Source organism: Passer montanus, unplaced genomic scaffold, assembly GCF_014805655.1.
Source record: "Passer montanus isolate IOZ18808 unplaced genomic scaffold, ASM1480565v1 scaffold94, whole genome shotgun sequence".
NCBI classification, from domain to species: domain Eukaryota; kingdom Metazoa; phylum Chordata; class Aves; order Passeriformes; family Passeridae; genus Passer; species Passer montanus.
In genome coordinates, this window is record NW_024374812.1 from 1,396,333 (window position 1) to 1,414,431 (window position 18,099).

General features: G+C 41.4%; 1 protein-coding gene across 1 annotated transcript in view; it reads left to right on the forward strand.

The window, feature by feature from the left end:
* The window catches only part of CDC5L (cell division cycle 5 like), a 31,192-nt gene extending 19,118 nt beyond the window's left edge, over window positions 1-12,074 (forward strand). The window contains exons 15-16 of the mRNA XM_039696002.1: window positions 10,109-10,321; window positions 11,434-12,074. Of these exons, the coding sequence (XP_039551936.1) occupies window positions 10,109-10,321; window positions 11,434-11,538 (318 nt within the window). The 3' untranslated portion in view covers window positions 11,539-12,074. The remainder of the gene's footprint in view (window positions 1-10,108; window positions 10,322-11,433) is intronic.
* Window positions 12,075-18,099: the final 6,025 nt, after the last annotated feature.

Here is an 18,099-nt window from a genome sequence, read left to right on the forward strand (position 1 = left end):
TTAACATTAACATAGCTACAATAGCTAGAAGTAAACCTACCCAAACAGCTGCTACCCCAGAAATAACTAGAGAGGCCAGAAAGGCTGAATTTTCACTTGATTCATACACGTGAAATACAACGTGAGTGTGTGTTTTGTGAAGTCTGTCAGTCAAGAGCGCTGTCCAGGTGCAGATCCCTCAGCTGTTAGCCCAGCCCCGGGCCAGGAGCACTTCACCTGCGTGTAGCCCGGTAGTAGGGGTTAAGTATGAACTCCAGAGCTCCTGTCGTGCTGCTGCTCACCCAGCAGAGAGCACCATTGCCCTGCCCAGCGCTGCCTGCCAGGCTCCCACTTGCTCTGCTTTCCCAAACCCGTGTGGGAGCTCAGCAGCAGCCTGGCCCTGCATGGCAGCGCGCCAGAAGTCAGAGGGCTGCACCTAATTTGTGTACAAATCCTTTTGAAATTTAAATATCTTAGGTCCAAAACGACATTAGAAGGGCATTATTAAAGTTGCAAAGTCAAACAGTCCAAGTTAGGGAATGCACGAACAGCCTTAATTTGCCTGTGCATATGCTTTTTAAGACAGTCTTTAATTTCATGATTGCAGCTTAGTTTTTCCACAGACTCATTTACTGCACAGGGTGGATGGTACTTGCTTAATGAGTAGCTCTTGAATATTTTGTTTTCTCTTAATTGTTTGGTGTGTGGCCCTGTGTCTTTATCCTGTGCACTGTTTCTGCAGTCTAAATTGGTTACTTCTGTGTGGGCTTTCTTGTGCTGTTGATTTCTGTCCTTCTCTTCCCAATATTTGAATGAGAAGTTGGTGGTGGAATGCATATGAAGGATACTGAAGCAAAGTAAGGTCAAGTTTATCATTTATCAATCTCATGTATGTTTGTTCTAAATGGTCTTTGCTCTGCAGTCATAAGACAGTCACCCAGGAAGCAAAATACAAATCAGAGGTCTTGCCAAAAAAAAAAAAGGAAAGGTTTTATTTTCTGCCAGCTTTGCATGGGACTCTGTGAAAGACAGTTAACAAAATCCTGTTAGCTGTGTCCCATCAGGCTGAGGAAGGAGATCCTGCCCCTCTGGCTCATCTGGTCCAATCCACCCAGGGGGATTGGACCAGATGAGCCACTGTGGTCCCTTCCAGCCTGACCCCTTCTGTGTCTGTTATCAGTCACTGCAGTCATGAGACTCTGGCTAATGTAGCTCCATCCCCTGGGAGATCAGAGTGCTGCTGGATGAGACTGATGGCTTGGTACAATTCCACACACAATCCTGCTTTCCCATTTTCCTGTGTTCCAAAATACCACCCCAGTGGGGCCAGCAGAGCCCTGTGCCTGCAGGTGCAGTGAGCACTGTGCTGCCTCTCACAAGTCACTGTTGTTGAGTGCAGGTGGACTCTGTGCAAAGTTAAATTTGACCTGAAAATCTCTCCCAAGTGTGTGCAAAATGCAGTTTAGTGCAGCTCTGTGGCTTGACCCTAAAAGGCCCTTCCTAAAAGGAAGATATACAGGTTTTTTAAGCATAGCTCACCTGCTGAATCAATTCTTAAACAATAAATAAAAAGCATAGCAGTTTAATGAACAAATGAATATGCAATAAAAAAGCACAGACTTTTTTTTCCTACCCCATTATCAGCAATGAAAAACCCACCTTCATTTTAATGTTTTTCCAATTAAAATTGTCTGAAAGCAATATCAGTTGAAATAGATATTTTAATGGGAAGTATCAGACAAGCTTAATGAAAAGCAGGGATATTAGATCAGCTTTCGGTACCCCAAGACACTTGCTTGTACTCTTAGCTGTCTTTGTGAGAAGAGAAGAAACTGTAAAAGAGAGTTTACCAGCAGCAGCAACTGATGTTGGTCAGTTTTGGGGGCTGCTTCTTCCCATTTATAGTGCACTAAGATTTTTAGGGCGAAAAAACCATGAGAGTGTAGTGATATTTGGCACAGCTGCACATGGGGAAGTCACTGTCTAATACTTCCATATGGGGCTGCTGACACCCTGCAGATCCTGTGCAAAAAAACCAAGCTGTTTCTGGGTCTGTCTTTGTCACTCAGAGATTCCTGGCTGGATTGATGGTGTGGACACACACTCATCTTCCTCTAATTGTCCTGTTCTCACTGCCTGAGTGGTTTAGTCGTAGCAGCCTATGTTGACATGACATTTATCTTTCTCAAATGGATGCTGATATCACAAACAGATTTGTGCTGTTATTGATGAACTTGAGGAGGCGAAGTGGAGCCGTTGTGGAGAGCTTCTGTTTGGCTGGGTATCCTGTCCAGGATCATCAGTAATGCACAGCTCATCAGTAGTTCTGATGTTGGAGTGTACTGCTGTGTATTAGTAATACTTTTCATTGCTCTGTTTTGAGGGTTTTGGACTCCTTGAATGTATTACTTGATGTGGGTTAAGAGTGTTAGAGGATTAGTATGTGAACTTTCTTGCATTACAGATGGGGAGTTTCAGGTCTATGCAAGTGAGTCCCTGTGCCCTCAGTATACCAGTGTCTCTGGTACACCTTAGCTGTGTGGAATTTTCTGAGCTATCCAGTAGCTTTAAAAATCCAGAGTATTTTTCCAAGGCTAGGCTACACTGCAGAACAAGTGATTTCAGAAATTGAAGTTGTACCATGCTTGCAGTTGTGTTGAATAACTTTTTCAGTTCCCTGCAATACCTTTTACTTCCTTCTCTTCAAGCAATACATTTATAAAGAAAAGCATTCCTACTAACATATGTTAAATTGGGAATATAGAAGATGAAATGAGATAGTAAAGGCATCTATTTAACAAGCTAGTTGCTTCCCTTTGTAGTTCACAACATAGAAACTTCCTGCCATCTTTATTTTTCCTTTGAAGACAGTTAATAAAGTTGGCTTGCAGAATACAAATACTTTAATTAAAATTGTGGTAGTTAACGTTATCATTTCAGTTGATTACTAAATTATAAATGCTGTTGGAAGCCTACAGAGGAAAAGTTCAACATACACTGTGCAAAATCTATGTAAATTAACATATGCAAAATCTAGTAAATTAACTATTCTTTGCATTATACAAGATACATCAAGGTGATGATTTATCAAAGTGTTGATGTTTGCCTTTAATTGCAGCCCAAGTCCTCTGAATTAATTCAGATTAAAACCAACTTGCTTAGGTGGAGTTTTATAGGGTACATGATACACTCTGCTGCAGGGTGTATCACTTTAGTTTATTGGACATTGTCTTTTAATTTTTCTCTAGTTTATGTGCTAAAGTTTGCAGTTTCTTTTGCATTTTCAGGTGTGCTGGTACTCAGCACCCATAGAAAACAAGAGATTTTATAGGACTAGGAACACAGAATCACAAAACTAAAATATGGTGAAAATCCTGAGTAGTGTTGCTTTTATGGTCACATGTTTCATTGTGTGTTAATGTCTTGGATTTGTGAAATACACTTCTTTCAATAAGGTCTGTTGGGAATGTAGTTGGCACCAGAGGATCACATCAGAGAGGTATCAGGGATCTTCTCTGTCAGATTGTTCAGAATCTGGTAACTTGGTCTGCTTAGAAATAAAGTTCAGCATTGACAAAGCTCTCATTGCAAAGGCCTTTGCACACCCTCACTGTCCAGAACTGAGTGCTGCAGGATCACCATGGAGCTTCTGCTGTTTTGGGAATGAGCCAGGCTCTGCCAGGCTCTGTTGCCTGAGCTTCCACAACCTTGTCAGCCTCTGGAAGAAGCCAGTGCAGGCACTCTGGTTGTGCAGGAGTGGTGTTTGAAGGTAATTGCACTGTGCTGGCTGCCCTGTGACCTCACCAGACACTGCAGTAGCCCATGTTTGCTTGTGGTTAATCAAAGCTCTTGGCCTCTGATGGGTGTTGCTGTCTGTGATCTTAAGGCAAGGTTTTTCTTTCCCAATGAATGGTAGAGAGTTTCCAAAAAAGTTTAGTAAAAATAAATTATTCATTTTTCATCATAAACTATGCTCTTCCAGACATGCTTCTGCTCTGATTGAGACAGGATCCTTGAATCATTAAATTTGGAAAAGACCTCTAAGATCACCAAGTCCAGCCATCAACCTTATACCACCATCTTGTTCACCTCTAAACCATGTCCTCAAGTGCCATATCAGCACAGTTTTTGAACAGTTACAGGGATGGTGACTTTACCACTTCCATGATCAGCCTGTTCCAATGCTTGGCAACCCTTTCCATAACAAAATTTTTTCCTAATATCCAGTGTAAACCACCCCCGATGCAATTTGAAACCATTTCCTCTCATCCTGTCATTTGTTACCTGGGAGAAGAGACTGACACCCACCTCAGTACAAGCTCCTTTCTTTGTAGGGAGCATACAGGGTATCACTCATAAAACTGCTGGTCTTACAAGCAGTTCTCAAATAAAAATCTTCAAAAGTGGACTTTAATGTCATGGCTGTAGATCAGCAATGTCTACTGACTTACACAGTAACTTTCCTAGATTATTCTAGTTCTGGTTGGATGCTGTGAGCCCCTGTAGGAACATTTGCTTTTCATATACCCTGTATTGTTTTTACTCAACAGTCACACCAACTCATGGTGTTTAAAGACAAGTCATTATAATTTCTGGAGCATGCTTCAGGGGGAGCATGCTCTTGGGTCATTAGATTTGGCTGTGAATAGAGAGAGCAGCGTTCTGCAGATATCAGTAAGTCACAATGGTACATGATCTACGTGACAAAGTACAATATAGGAGTTTATCTGGGGCTCCCCTATTAAACTGGGAAAAGGCAGCTTTATATTGCTATGCAAGCTCTGAACATCTGGTCTAGTTTCACTTGGAAAGTTGTAGTTGCTTACCAGCAATGCCGTAAATTGAGGATTTTTTTCAAGTGAATCTTTCCATAAAAAACTTTTTGTGATCCCAGTCAATTAGAATTAATTTCTTCTTTTCATGTCTTGCCAGCTACAAGCTCAGTCCCTCTTTGACTGCTCTGATCCTGATCAGCACCTTTACTTCATGATCCTCATTCTCCCTCCTGCATTAAGTAGAGCACCTTAGTGGAGATGAGGTGTTCAAGGCCAGGTTGGGCTTGGAGCAGCCTGTTCTAGTGGAAGGTGTTCCTGCCCATGGCTGGAGGGTTGGAATGATTTGATCTTTCAGGTCCCTTCCAACCCAACCCATTCTCTGATTCTATGATTTTTAGTGCCACAGTAGAAATGTGAAATTGTGTCAAGCTCATGGAGTGGTTCTGGTTGATGAGCAGAGCTAATGTTTAATAGATTGAGGCCTTATTGTTCTACACTGGACATGCAGCTTTGGTTTAATACCAACTACAAGCCTCAGTTTCCAACAGAGTTGACTTATATTGTACTAACTTGGAGGTAACTCAGGCAGGGCTCTACAGAGAGTTTTTGCCTGGTCAAACTCTAGACAGATATAGGAGTGTTTCAAGCCAAAAATGGAGAATTCTATCCAAGAGCTTGGAACTGAAAAAGCATTTTGAAGTAGAGAAATTAATAACTTTTTTTTTTAAACATGCTATTGTTGAGTGCACCATAAGCTTGTAGAGGCAGATGACCCCAGCATGGCCAGACTATTCTGTAGTGTGGGTGTCCTTGTCCCTGTAGTGCTTGGAAGTGCCTGGCCTGGAGCACAAGCTGCTGTCGAGCTGCGCGCTCTCGCCCCAGACACTGCAGCTGAGCCAGCAGGAGCCAAGCTCACAAACCTGCCATTCCAATTAAGTCAATCCACCTCCTGCCAGCAGAACTGAATTTGGGAGGGCCACGTGTGGGTCTGAAGTGAGGAAGGAAGTTACAGTAACATTTAGAGTAGTCCTATGTATGTTCCAGGAGTACTCTGCTCAGCCGGCGTAGCTGAAGCTGGCAGAGGATTTCTCTTCACAAGCGAGGCAGCTTTGTGGTGATGTTGATTCTCCAAGGTCACGGAACAGGTTGGTTTACTTTGTGCCTCTCCTCTGAACATGCAGCAGTTTTTCTTCCATGTTTGTTTAATCCATCCAGCGTGATTAGGAAGATCAATTAAAAGACAAGAGAGCTTAATGCTGTTCAGGGATTACCAGAAGCTCCACATTAAAGGGAAGGAAAACAAACTGGTCAGTACAGCGAAAAAACCCTTGGAACTGAGGAGGGGTGTCCTCAGTAGACCTGGTGAGATGAGAATTCTGAAAATGCAGTTTTTAAGGCAATTGAGCTCTTCCTTCCACAGGGTCAGTTTTTCTTAAATCTTTCCCAGTGGATGTTTGTTCTCATAAGGAGTCCTTCCCTGTCCTTCGTTGTCCTTAGTTCAACCTTGCAACTAACATCTAAAATTTCCTTCCCAAATTTAAGTCCATCTTCCTTTCTCAGTAGCAGTAAGAACAGATGGATTTTTCACAATTAACTTTGGGATATTTAAAGCAGAGTGTTGTGTCTTTCTTATTTTTCTCTTTTTGTTTTTTTGTTAGGCAGAGGAAAAACAAATCAAACAAACCCTGGTTTTCCCGTCAGTCTCCCTTTTCTAGATCATGTTTTATAAACCTCTGGTTATGTCTGTTGCTCTTTCGGCTCTTTTGTCTGCTGCTTGTTTTGGTTTCTCTTCCTTGGTTCTCTGCTGCAGTACTGAAAACTGAACACCACTTTACGAGTCATGAGGGAAGCTTTTACATCGGAGATTTGGGATGGGATGAGGCTCTCACACTTGCCTTAACATCATATATCATCTTACCCTGTGTCTGTACATGCTGTTCTCATTTTGCTATTGCTGGTATAAAAGTCAGCAGAACCAAGGCTGTCCAAGGAACAGTACAAAATAAATAAGTGGAGAAATCTTTCAAATGTCTTTGCCCTTTCTGTTAGGTTCAGGGGGAAATGGTTGTCAGATTTTACTCAAATCTATTTCTTTGCTTTAAGCAAATAATGGTGACTACTGTTTAAACACACCTCTTCATAACTGCTTGGAATTTTTAGCTTGGTATCTGAGCCTTAAAATTTTATGAAGCTTGAACTGAAATTATATGCAGTTGTTGGCACTAATGCAGCAGTCAGCAATTTTTAATAAATAGTATTTGTTACAAAAGCTGAGACCTCCTTTTGACCTTCTCATAGTAGGTCCTAAAATTTTGTAGTTGGGAGGGAGGGGAAAAGGTGGTGAGTGTTCATATTTCTCCCTAAACAGAGAAGGAAGAAGGGGCTGTTATTTCTGGTTTTAGAAACTTGGGAGGCTTTTTTATTTTCTTTTTCTTGTTCTTGTCTTTTCACAGCAGTGAGGCCTATCGTAATCCAAGATGGGACAAGGAACTGAGTAGAAAAGCAATATAGGAACATATAACCTAAGGAGCTCTAGTAGTTAAGAGTCCAGTATCCAGACCAACTCAGAAGTATTAAGTCCAATTCTCTGAAAATTTCAAGAGTGCTTAAATCACAGTCTGATACTGCAATAAGTATTAGACTTGAACTGGCTTTGTTAGAAGCTTTGAATTTTAAAATGCTTTATTATATCTTAACACCTTAAGATAGTACACACTTGGGGTGGGGTTGATCTACCTGGTCTTGGATAACATTGTCTAAACCAACAGTTTGTGCTCCCATCACCATCAGTGAAGAGCTCTTCACTGAGGTGTTTAATCGTGTCCTGAGGCCCTGGGTCAGACAAGCCATGCCCTGGAGTTGCCAGTTTCTGTCCTGATGACAGAAAGATCTTCTGTAACAAACTCAGATGTTGATGTCTAAAGCCAAGCAAAGTGAATCCCAGCTGAAGAGTGTAAAAGTGTGAGACCAAGTCAGTACTGCCATTGCTGCTGGTGCTGCTTGGAACATGGGGATAATTCAGGGCTTGTGACCAGTGCCCTGATCCAGTCTCTTTTCTGTATGGTGGGGATAGTGCTGATAACTGTACTTATGCCCTCAGGTACTCAGTGTTTAACATTTTATTAGAAAATTAGGTTTCTGACAGATCATGGAGTCACAGAATAGTTTGGGTTGAAGGAGGTTCAAGCTCAGCTCATTCCAGTCCTCTGCCATGGACAGGGACACCTTCCACCAGACCAAGTTGCCCAGAGCTCCATCCAGCCTGGCCTTGGATGCTCCCAGGGATGGGACAGCCACATCTCTGGGCAGCCTGTGCCAGAGACTCACCCTCACCCTCACAGTAAAGAATAAGATCTTCACCCAAGATGACAGAAGAGAGGAACTTCTCTAAATGGTCTTTTTTAGCTCTGAAGAGTGACATTGTGATAGGAGTTTCCTTCATACCATCCATACTCTACATTGTCTGTAATGCTGGGAGCAGCATGGACAGTTGATCTTTGTGCCATTAGGCCTCTGTTACAAACAAATTCTGTTTGCCTATGCATCCATCTATTCCATGATCTCTAAATGTCAGTGGTGCTCAGCACACATTTTTCATCCAAGAAACAGTAATTGGAAAATAGTTCATTGACCGCTCAGCTGTATTTGTTGTTGCAGTAATAGCATATTATTTACCAGTGAAGACATTTAAAGCTTTCATACTTTTTCATCAGAGACTATCCTCACAAATTCCTAATCTATTTATTTAATTTTCTCTAGATTTATATAAATATTGAAAAATAGGCGCCTTTCTGTATGCTTAAAGCACCTTGGGCATAGCTTAAGTCTACATTGCCAACAGAGTTTGAAAAGCATAGCAGTCTGCATTGCTCTCCCCAGGAGCAAACTAGACAGCTCAGAAAGTCAAATTTCTCTTTCACTCACCCATTAACAGTTTGCTCCCTTGACCATTCACTTTGTTTATCTCTGCACCACCAACTAAAACTGTTCTAAATGAGTGGATAAATTGTTAAGGAGTGGGAGGGCACGTTACAGAAACCTGCAGCTGTGTAACAGAGGGTACTTCAGTACAGTTGGAAAGCTGATGAAATGCACTTTGCAGTAGCTTGGAGTGTGAGACTGTGATGGCTGACTGTAGTTATCACTGTGAAGGGCAGATCCCTCTTCAGTAGTTCCTTCCCAAAGGAGTTCTGTTTCATTGGTAATAAATGATATATTGGGTAATTGGAGCAATGAAAGATGCTGCATTTTGGTTGATTATTGGTAATTTCTTTGTATGTGAGAACATTCACCAGCAAAACTTTGATTTTTAAAGAAACAAGGCCAGGATTGGTGACTCAAACATTGTGGTTCTGAATTAATCTTTTAAGCTTTAATACTTGAGAAACTTTCAGATCATATTTCATGTCCTGCACTAATATATCATTAAGTGTGGCAAAAATCAAAATATGAGATTTTCGATTTTTTTCTTGAGCTTGGCATTCTTCACACAGTCCTTTCTAAAAAATAATTTTGTTTTGTTGGGTTATTTTTTTTGAGGAAGTAGCATTAAAAAAAGCCTCAACAAGGAACCTTGTGTCCCTGTTCAGAGATGTGAGCTGTTGCACTTCTCCACAGTTATGCTCAGTGGTGGAGGCCTTTGTTCTTTCTTGATTTCATAGGATCATAGAATGGCCTGGGCTGGAAGGGACTGTAAAGATCATGTCATTCTACCATCTGCCATGGCAGGGACACCTTTCAGTATCCCAGGTTGCTCCAAGCCCTGTCCAACCTAAACTTGTACACTTTCAGGGATCCAGGGGCAGCCACAGTTTCTCTGGGCAATCTCTCCCTCCCCACCCTCACAGGGAGCAATTTCTTCCAAATATTTCATGTAATCTAATCCTCATCTTTAGTCCATTTGTGACTGGGATTCGGTGTTAAAGATTTCTTTGATGCCTGGTGGCTATTTCATTCTTTTAGTGCTCCTATAATTTTACCCCAGGTGGAAAAATACACAAAGGCTTCTGTTACCTTTGGTATTTATAAATGTTTTATACAATATTTGTAGCATATTAACACAAGTATGTTCAGTTATTGGTGTTGTGTCCCAGGTGACAGAATTTTGTAATTTGTGTCACTTGTCTGTTTATGGATTTTGTCTGGATTACAATTTTAGAAATGTATTATGTCTGTTATAAAGATTTTAATCCAGAAGTGTAGATTGTTGTAAAATGTGCAATTTGATTATTTTAATAGAAGTGAAAGAACGTGATCAACTCAACACCATTCCACAGATACATTTTTACCTTTTTTTTCCCTCTTGGCTTTTGAATTCTGGGTAACTAAAACAATTCTTGGGTTCCTTCTGGCAGATCAACAGAGGCCACATGACCACTGAGGCCAAGAGGGCTGCCAAGATGGAGAAGAAGCTGAAGATCCTTCTTGGGGGTTACCAGTCTCGAGCCATGGGGCTCATCAAGCAGCTGAATGATCTGTGGGACCAGATCGAGCAGGCCCACCTGGAGCTGCGGACCTTTGAGGAGCTGAAGAAACACGAGGATGCTGCCATCCCTCGGAGGCTGGAGGTGAGATTCCAAAATCCAATACCTGAGGTCAGACACAGGTACCTCGTGGAAAAGATGTTTTTACAAGGCATGAGCTCTGACCTTTACAGCCTGACTTGGTATCAAGTTTTAATGCTCTCTTAAAATTATACTTTTGGCTGTTACCAGATTCATCTGTTTTTTACTTCAATATCAAAGATTCTGTGATACACTTATTAGAGGCTGGGACTAATCTGGCAGTGTGTTCTTTAACTCTGGGTTTTTTTTATTTCCTTGTGTGGTTTATTTTATAAGTCTTCTGCAATGCATATCAGCACAACTTCCATCTCTCTCTTGATTTGGTTTGTTTCTTTTTTTAGTTTGTTTTAATTACTGTTAGAGCTTTGGGTAAATTTAAAACTTGTCTAAAATCTCCTTCTTCCTTAAAAGCCAGCAGATTAAATGCTGGTATATACCTGAAATCACTATCTTGGAGCTACTTTTCTTAGTTTAAGGATCTCCAGGATATTCTCTTTTTATTCAGCTAATGAGACAACCCTTAATCAAGACTCAGTCCTAGGTTTGAATCAGCACCAGCCTTCCTTTCCAAGGAATAAGTGTTTACCTGAGCACAATTTTTATTGTAATGTGGTTTTCCTCCAGAAGAGAGGCTTCCATTGAGGCTTAGATATTCTCAACCACTTGATATAAAAAAGATAAAATGCATCTGTTCTTAAAACTGATTTTGTGACGATTATTTAGAAATGCTGATAGATGTGTCTACAAACTCAGAAGTGATTAATTGAAATATAACAGTTAAAACATATTAAATCACTTGATAGCTGCTAATAGCACCTGTTTTAGTAAATGACAAGGTTCCAATTTGAAATCTCTCCTTTTGAAGCATTTGATCTTAGCTGCTGCCAAAACCAGGGTGAGCTACCTGACATTTGAAGTAAGCTAACTGTGATTCTTGATATTTTACATTCACTGCTCTGTTTTATATTTATATTTAAAGTAAGTAATTTCAGCAACGTTCTGTCTGAATTCTGAGCTCTTCCTCTGGAGGAACTCAAATACAGCCTTTGGTAATGATCTTCATGGGTGTGACTGGTGGAAAACTGACTGGTTGTTTAATGGTGTTTTCCCTACAGTGTCTGAAGGAAGATGTGCAGCGACAGCAGGAGAGAGAAAAGGAGCTCCAGCAGAGATTTGCTGACTTCATGTTGGATAAAGAGACTTTTCAAGCAAAGTATTAAAGCACAAAATTCCATCTGTCACTGATGTAACATTTCTAAAGTGTACGGATACTTCTCCAGCAGCTTTTGCCAGCAGTTGCAGAAATCAAATGTAGTCTGCTGTTTCCATCTTGTCAAGTTTTGTTCCTTCAATGGACTATTCCAAATGCTCTGGGTATGAATAGCTCTGGCCAGTGTTAAAAATGGGATTGAAATGTCCAAACCTTTATTGAAAGAGAAGAAAAATCACTCTGGTATGATTTTAGCCATGTCTTCATTTGCTAGGGTTATCACGTTATTCCTGGTGTTTTACCAGTCTTAAGACCTGTAAGATACATGCAGAATAATGTCTTTTAAATAAATCTGGAATGTTAAAAAACAATGAAGTAATAATGTCTGTCTTTTAACTAAAATTGAATCTTCACATATCCCAGCCCTCCCTTGTGTTTCTGGTCTTCCCTTCCCCCTGCTGCTGCCTTTATTTTCCATGACTGATTTGTAATAGGAATTACCTGTGCAGGGTAGTTGATGTCCACATAATAAATACCATGTTCCCAGCTCTTCTCTGTGCCTGTGAATAAACACTCCCAGTTTTATCTTGGTGCTCTAATGGTCATACTGGCATAATCTCCCCATCCTGGAACCATGGCAGGGATAAATTTTATAAAGACACCCAGCATGGCCTAATGCCTAATGGAACCATAGATTTCAGCTGAAAATGTACTGTTAAATTCTCTAAGTATTCATTTTTATAAATCATCTGCTGCTTTGTTGCCTATGGTGTGGGGTAGGAAAGAAGCTCTGTGTTTTCTTCTCCTTTCACCACATCCAAATAGGATTTAAGTGTCTCATTGCTTTGTCTTGGAGGTTTAGGATGGAATTAGGGAAAGGTGGGAATGTGCCTACACTTTGGATTTTTTTAGCTATAAAAGGTACAGAGAAAAAGGCAAAACTGCACAAAATACAGCAATTAAATACATCCAGTAACATGCATCGTGCAATTTTGCTTGGATATATTTGAAATTTAGATGGGGATGTTGCTGTTTGGAATTTTACCAGACTGCAGTGTCACTTTGCTTAGGCCTTGGAAATGTTACTGGGGAACACTGTCAGGGTTGTGCCTATGTAGCTCTGTCAATGCCGTCCATGGAGATTATTGATTATAAGATTTCTTTAAATGTAACCTGAGTGAGTCCTGCTGTCACTGACAGGAGTAGGGACACAGCCAGCCTTGGAATATCTCTCCCTTTACTCACCAGGACATCATTCTTCTGAAGTATTAATGCAATTATAGACTACATTCTTCTAGAAATGTGTTAAATATTTAACTAAGCCAGAACACATCTGGAATGAAGTATTAAGCATCAATCTTGTAGCATATGGGGTATTTTAGCTTGGATGGTTATACCCAAAAGGAAAAATCATGGCATATCGTGTCAGTTCCTGTGGTTGTGTGGTAGCTGGAGATATTAACAGAGAAACCCTTGTAGGTTTACCAATACCACAACTACAATTGTTTCTTTTCTTTTTAGGGCTGCAGCAGAGCCTCTTTGATGTGCCCTGCATTTTTGACAGCTTTGGAGCTAGACAGGTATTCAAAGTCTGCCTTAAATTGTTTAAATTAAAAATTCAGGACTCATCATTCACAAAAGACTTTTCTTTCTTGAAATGTATGCAATTAACCAGTCGTTAATTGCAGCAAGCACAAGGTGGTTCTATTTGAGAAGTACCTGCCAGAGGTTTGCTCAGTGTTTCTGCAGTACAGTTTGTTCACACAACACTTAAGCTAAAGTTCACAGTTTTCCCTGTCTTTAGTCAGAGTTTTTGTCCTGAAGTTTCTATCTCAGTAATGAAAGAAAACGAATAAAGTCTCTTTCCTTACTTAGAGCTTGGCTATCCCCTGCTTTAGCTTTTTACCTGCCCTCAGCTGCCTGTTCTAGGGCAGCTATAGATCACTGAAATTACCCCAAAACCTTCATGCAGGGTGCTCTGTGCATTTGTTAGCTCCAGAAGGTGTGAATGGGGCAGCAGAGCCTGGATAAAACATCCTGAATTCATTCAGGTGAGGGATCTCAAACTGGAGTGCTCAGGAAATCTGTCCAAGCAAATTTGGATGCTGGTAGATGTCAGTGCTTCCAGCTGCAGGTGATGATGGAGGTCGGGCTTGCCAGATTTGTTTCTTGGGCTTTGGCCCAGTTTATGTCCTGAACAGCACTCCCTGAATCTCCTTCTAAATGGCTCTGTAGGTAAATATAGATGTTGGACACAAGAGTGACCAGCACACCTTGACAGCAAATTTTTATTTTAAAATTCGGCAGCCAGACACTGATTTGATATTTCTTCCCAAGAAGAATAATAAGTGTAACCATAAACAGTGGAAACTTGTGAGCATTTCACTACAGTGAGGAAGCTCTAACCTGTGTGACAGAGGTGGGTTGGAGGCTGTGCTGTGTGTGCTAACAATTATTTTGAGAATTATTTAACATTCTCCCCGAGAAATTCCTCCATTTCCATTCAGCATGCCAAGATATATCTGCAAGCCTTTAAATAATTTCAGTTGATGATTTTCCTCCCTTCCTGGAATCAGACTTGGCATTTATGTATTGGATCAATCCCGTAGCTGGAGCCTGCTTCCAAGTCTGTGGAGTTGATAAGGCTGTCATTTACTTCAATTGAGTTGGATTCCGGTACCTGGGAAAGCCAAGGGGACTAAATTATAACAGCTGGGTGTCTCATCCATACCCGACAGATAACAGAGATCGTGAGCTCCGGGTAAGGGGGAGACTCCTTGGAGGCACAGGAGGTTCCCTGTGAGAAATCCAACAGAGCTGAAGCCAGCTTTTCCAAATCTGGCAAATCTCCAGAAAAAAAAAGCACTGTGTAATACTGTAATTAGTCACAGAAGCCAGCAGTGGCCAAGACACACCAGAGCTCTCTGGCTGCCTTAAAAAGACACTTCCAGTGCCAACAGGAGCATCTTGTCTTTGCCTGTTGCTGCTTGTTTGCCTTTTGCACCCTTGTTTGCTGAGACAAGCATTGGGGCAGCACGTTTGGGTTAAAATATATTAATCCAGCTTGATTGTCCAATCCCCTGTACAGGGCAGATGTGAGTTGGGCCACATTTCCAGGTTGGAAGCATAAGTGAAGGTGGAAGTGGGGCAGAATAGTCCAAAGAGGGGCAATGGAGCTGGGGAAGGGTCTGGAGCACAAGGGAGCAGCTGAGGGAGCTGGGGGGGGCTCAGCCTGGAGAAAATTTGGAGGCTCAGGGGGGACTTTCTGGCTCTCCACAACTCTCTGGCAGGAGGAATCAGCTGGGTGGTGGTCAGGCCCTTCTCCCTGGTAACCCATGATAGGGCAAGAGGAAATAGCCTCAAATTACACCGAGAAGGGCTAAATTGGGTATTGGAAAAAATTTCTTCATTAAAGGGTGATCAGGCATTGGAATGGGCTGCACAGGGAAGTGGTGCAGTGACCACCCCTGGAAGTGTTCAAAAACCATGTAGATCTGGTGCTTAGAGACCTGGTTTAGTGTTGGGCTTGGCAGTGCTGGGGTAATGTTTGGACTTGATGATCCTAGAGGTCTTTTTCGACCTCAGTGATTCTGTGATTGCTTCTGTCAGAGGATGTCCCACTTCATTGTCTGCCTAAAGTGAGTGTGAAACATGGGCTGGGTGCTCCAGGGCCAGTAGCTGACATGAGGTAACTACCCACAATTAGGTCCCCTGGCAGACTCAGCTGGATCTGTGCCCCCGATGAAAACTCTGGAAATTCATTGTTTTTTGTCATCATGGCCTGAACATAGATTTCTAAATAAAATGCATAAAAACCCATGTTTGAACTTTTGTTTTGGCTGCAGACTTGCTAACAGTATCATAAACCAGTGTGTGAACTTTGGCTTGCCTTCAGTATCCTCGGTCAGTGATGTTGCTGGAGAAGAGAGATTATTGTGGTCTGGACTTAATCTGCCTCACATTCATCTCTGGAATCCAGCTTGCAGTTATCTTCCATAATGTGGGTTCAAAGCAACACCTGTCTCCCAAGCAGATTTAAAAGTGGAGTATCAAATAGCATTTCCCCCATTTTCCTAGCTGAGTGAAAAGCACATTGAAAAATAGCCAGATACTCATCTCAAGGCAGTGTCCCTGTAACTGATTCCAGACCTGTGTGCTCTTGCCTTTCCAGGGCTCCAGTTTTTTCCTTTCCTTACCAACAAAAAATACCTGGTTCTGCTGATCTTGAAGACTTGCACTGACATTAGGAGTGAGATCAGACCCTGAAAAAGACTTCAAAAGACACATTTGACACAAACCTAAGCCAATGCAGCCCTGTATCTCCACTAAGTACATGCAATTGTCTCACCGTTTGAAAGTTCCACACTAAGCACTTTTGAGACTTTGATATTTTGAAGCAAAAGGGAGTAGCTGTGGATAAAAATGAGGAGCTTCACTTTTTTAGTTTCATACAGGACTTTAGGTGAATCATCTCCCCTCCAGCAAGCCTCATTAGCTTTTTATGTATTTAAATGAGGTGGCTTTAACCAATTCCTGCTGCCTCAGGCATGACTGTGATGCACACAGTAGGTGAAAAGGTAAAGAAGTGGGTATGGCAGTGTTTTACAGCATCACTTCTGCTGCTGGTCTGATTACTCATAGTGGGTTTGATGGTTTGCCAGTTGTTGGGGGTGTTGTCTGGGTTTACTGTGATTCACTGGGAGATGCCTTAGTGTCAGGGTTAGAAAAGTCTTGCTTTCAAGTCAGAAGTTTTTCATAGATCAGATTAGACAGGGTCTGCCTCATTCGATGACTTTCAGGTTTCCAAGTCACAACCGTGGTGCTGATGTGTTTGGATTCCTCAAGGATTCCTCAAAGGAAATGCAAGTTCGTCTTTTAGGATCATTTATGTGCATCGAAAGCATTTACGAATTGCAACATAAGGAAACACAGACTGTTTTGTTATTTATTCACTTCATACATCACATCTTTTGCCAAGTACATGCTACTGGTAAATGCCTCACAGGATCAGAGTGATGTGTGTTAGGTTCCCCTCTTCTCCTCCCTCTCCCTCTCCCCTCCCAGGACAGAAATGTGGGGTCGATTTTGTATAATTATCAGGCCAGTAGCATTTTTAAGTGTGTTATGCAGTTTAGGTGAGACTGTGGCCCCAGTGAATTCAATGGGAGATTTGGCTTCAGCTTCAATGGAGCTGAGATTTCCTTTCCTCTCCTCTCCTGTCTGTATTTGATGAGAAAGCCTTTCTGTGAAGAGAAGAAAGAGATCCTGTTTTGAAAAATAGTCATGATGTTTAATAAAGCTGAATGAGCCAGCCAGGATTACGTTTTTAGCTCCATAGCCAGCAAAATCTATTCCAGAACTAATTCTGATTAAAAGAATCCACTGGTTGAACCTCAGACACAAAGGCACCCCTGGAGTAATTCAACTGTATGATATATTTATTTTTTTAAAAAACCTAATTATTGCATTGATCTTTGTAATATCTGGCTCTTGTGTAAAACATTGATTTCAAAGCTGTCTCTCTCTTATCTATAATTGTTCATGAATTATCTTGAGGCTTGGGCAGGACCATCACTGCAGCTGAATCTTAAAAAAAGAGTGAGTTTACTGACCACATTAATTAGACTCCATGGCAGACCATAAAATAACTATAAATAAAAGTTGAATTATTCCTTAGATTGTGTTCTCCCACTTTTTTTTTTTTTTTTTTTTTTTTTTAAATTCTGATTCAACCAAATCAATCTGTATCACAGAACAGACTTATCCCTTCTTGATCTATACTCCTGCCAAGCGCTTCCAAGGGTCTGGGAAGAGGTAGGGTCTTCTATTAGAAAGGTAGAAAGCACAGATATTTACAAGACCCTGAACTCTGAAACTCACCTCCCTGTTCCAGCTGGTTTATTCAAAGATATTCTCCCTTCAAACTGCTGCTTCTACATCCTTAGCTCATTCTGGCTCCAACAGTGACCTCCAGGGTTTTTGTTCCCCATTTTGCTGGTGCTTTAATTGAAAAGAGACACTGCTGATCATCTTGCTTCCAATTTAGAGGAAAACAAGACAAAGCCAGGAGCAGCAGTTTGGTGGGAACACCCATGAGGTGTTTTCACCCCACATAATAAATGGTTGGGCATTGCTTTAGAGGGCCCTGAGCAGTTTCTGTCCCTGTTGCAGCAGATTTTAGTCACACAACTGTGTCATTTTGCTATGACAAACTGCATCCCCCCCTTTCTGGGAGAGATGCCAAACTTTCAGCCATGTCATGGACTGGAAGGTCTGGACCTTTTGTCACACTTTTGCCAGTCCCAGAGGTCAACCCCCCAGCCTGGAAAACACCCAAATTCTGGTGAAGGCAGATTTTTTTTGTGTCTGGCTTCCTGAATGGTCCCTAGAGAGGAAGATGGGAGTATCTGGCCACTTTCTACCTCATGGAAGGATTATACAGCAGGGAAAAAACCCTATTTTATGTATTTAATACTTGCTGTAGCACATCCTGTGGATTTTATAGAGTCACAGAATCATCAAGGTTGGAAAAAATCTCTAAGATCCTCCAGTCCAACCTGCACCACAATCA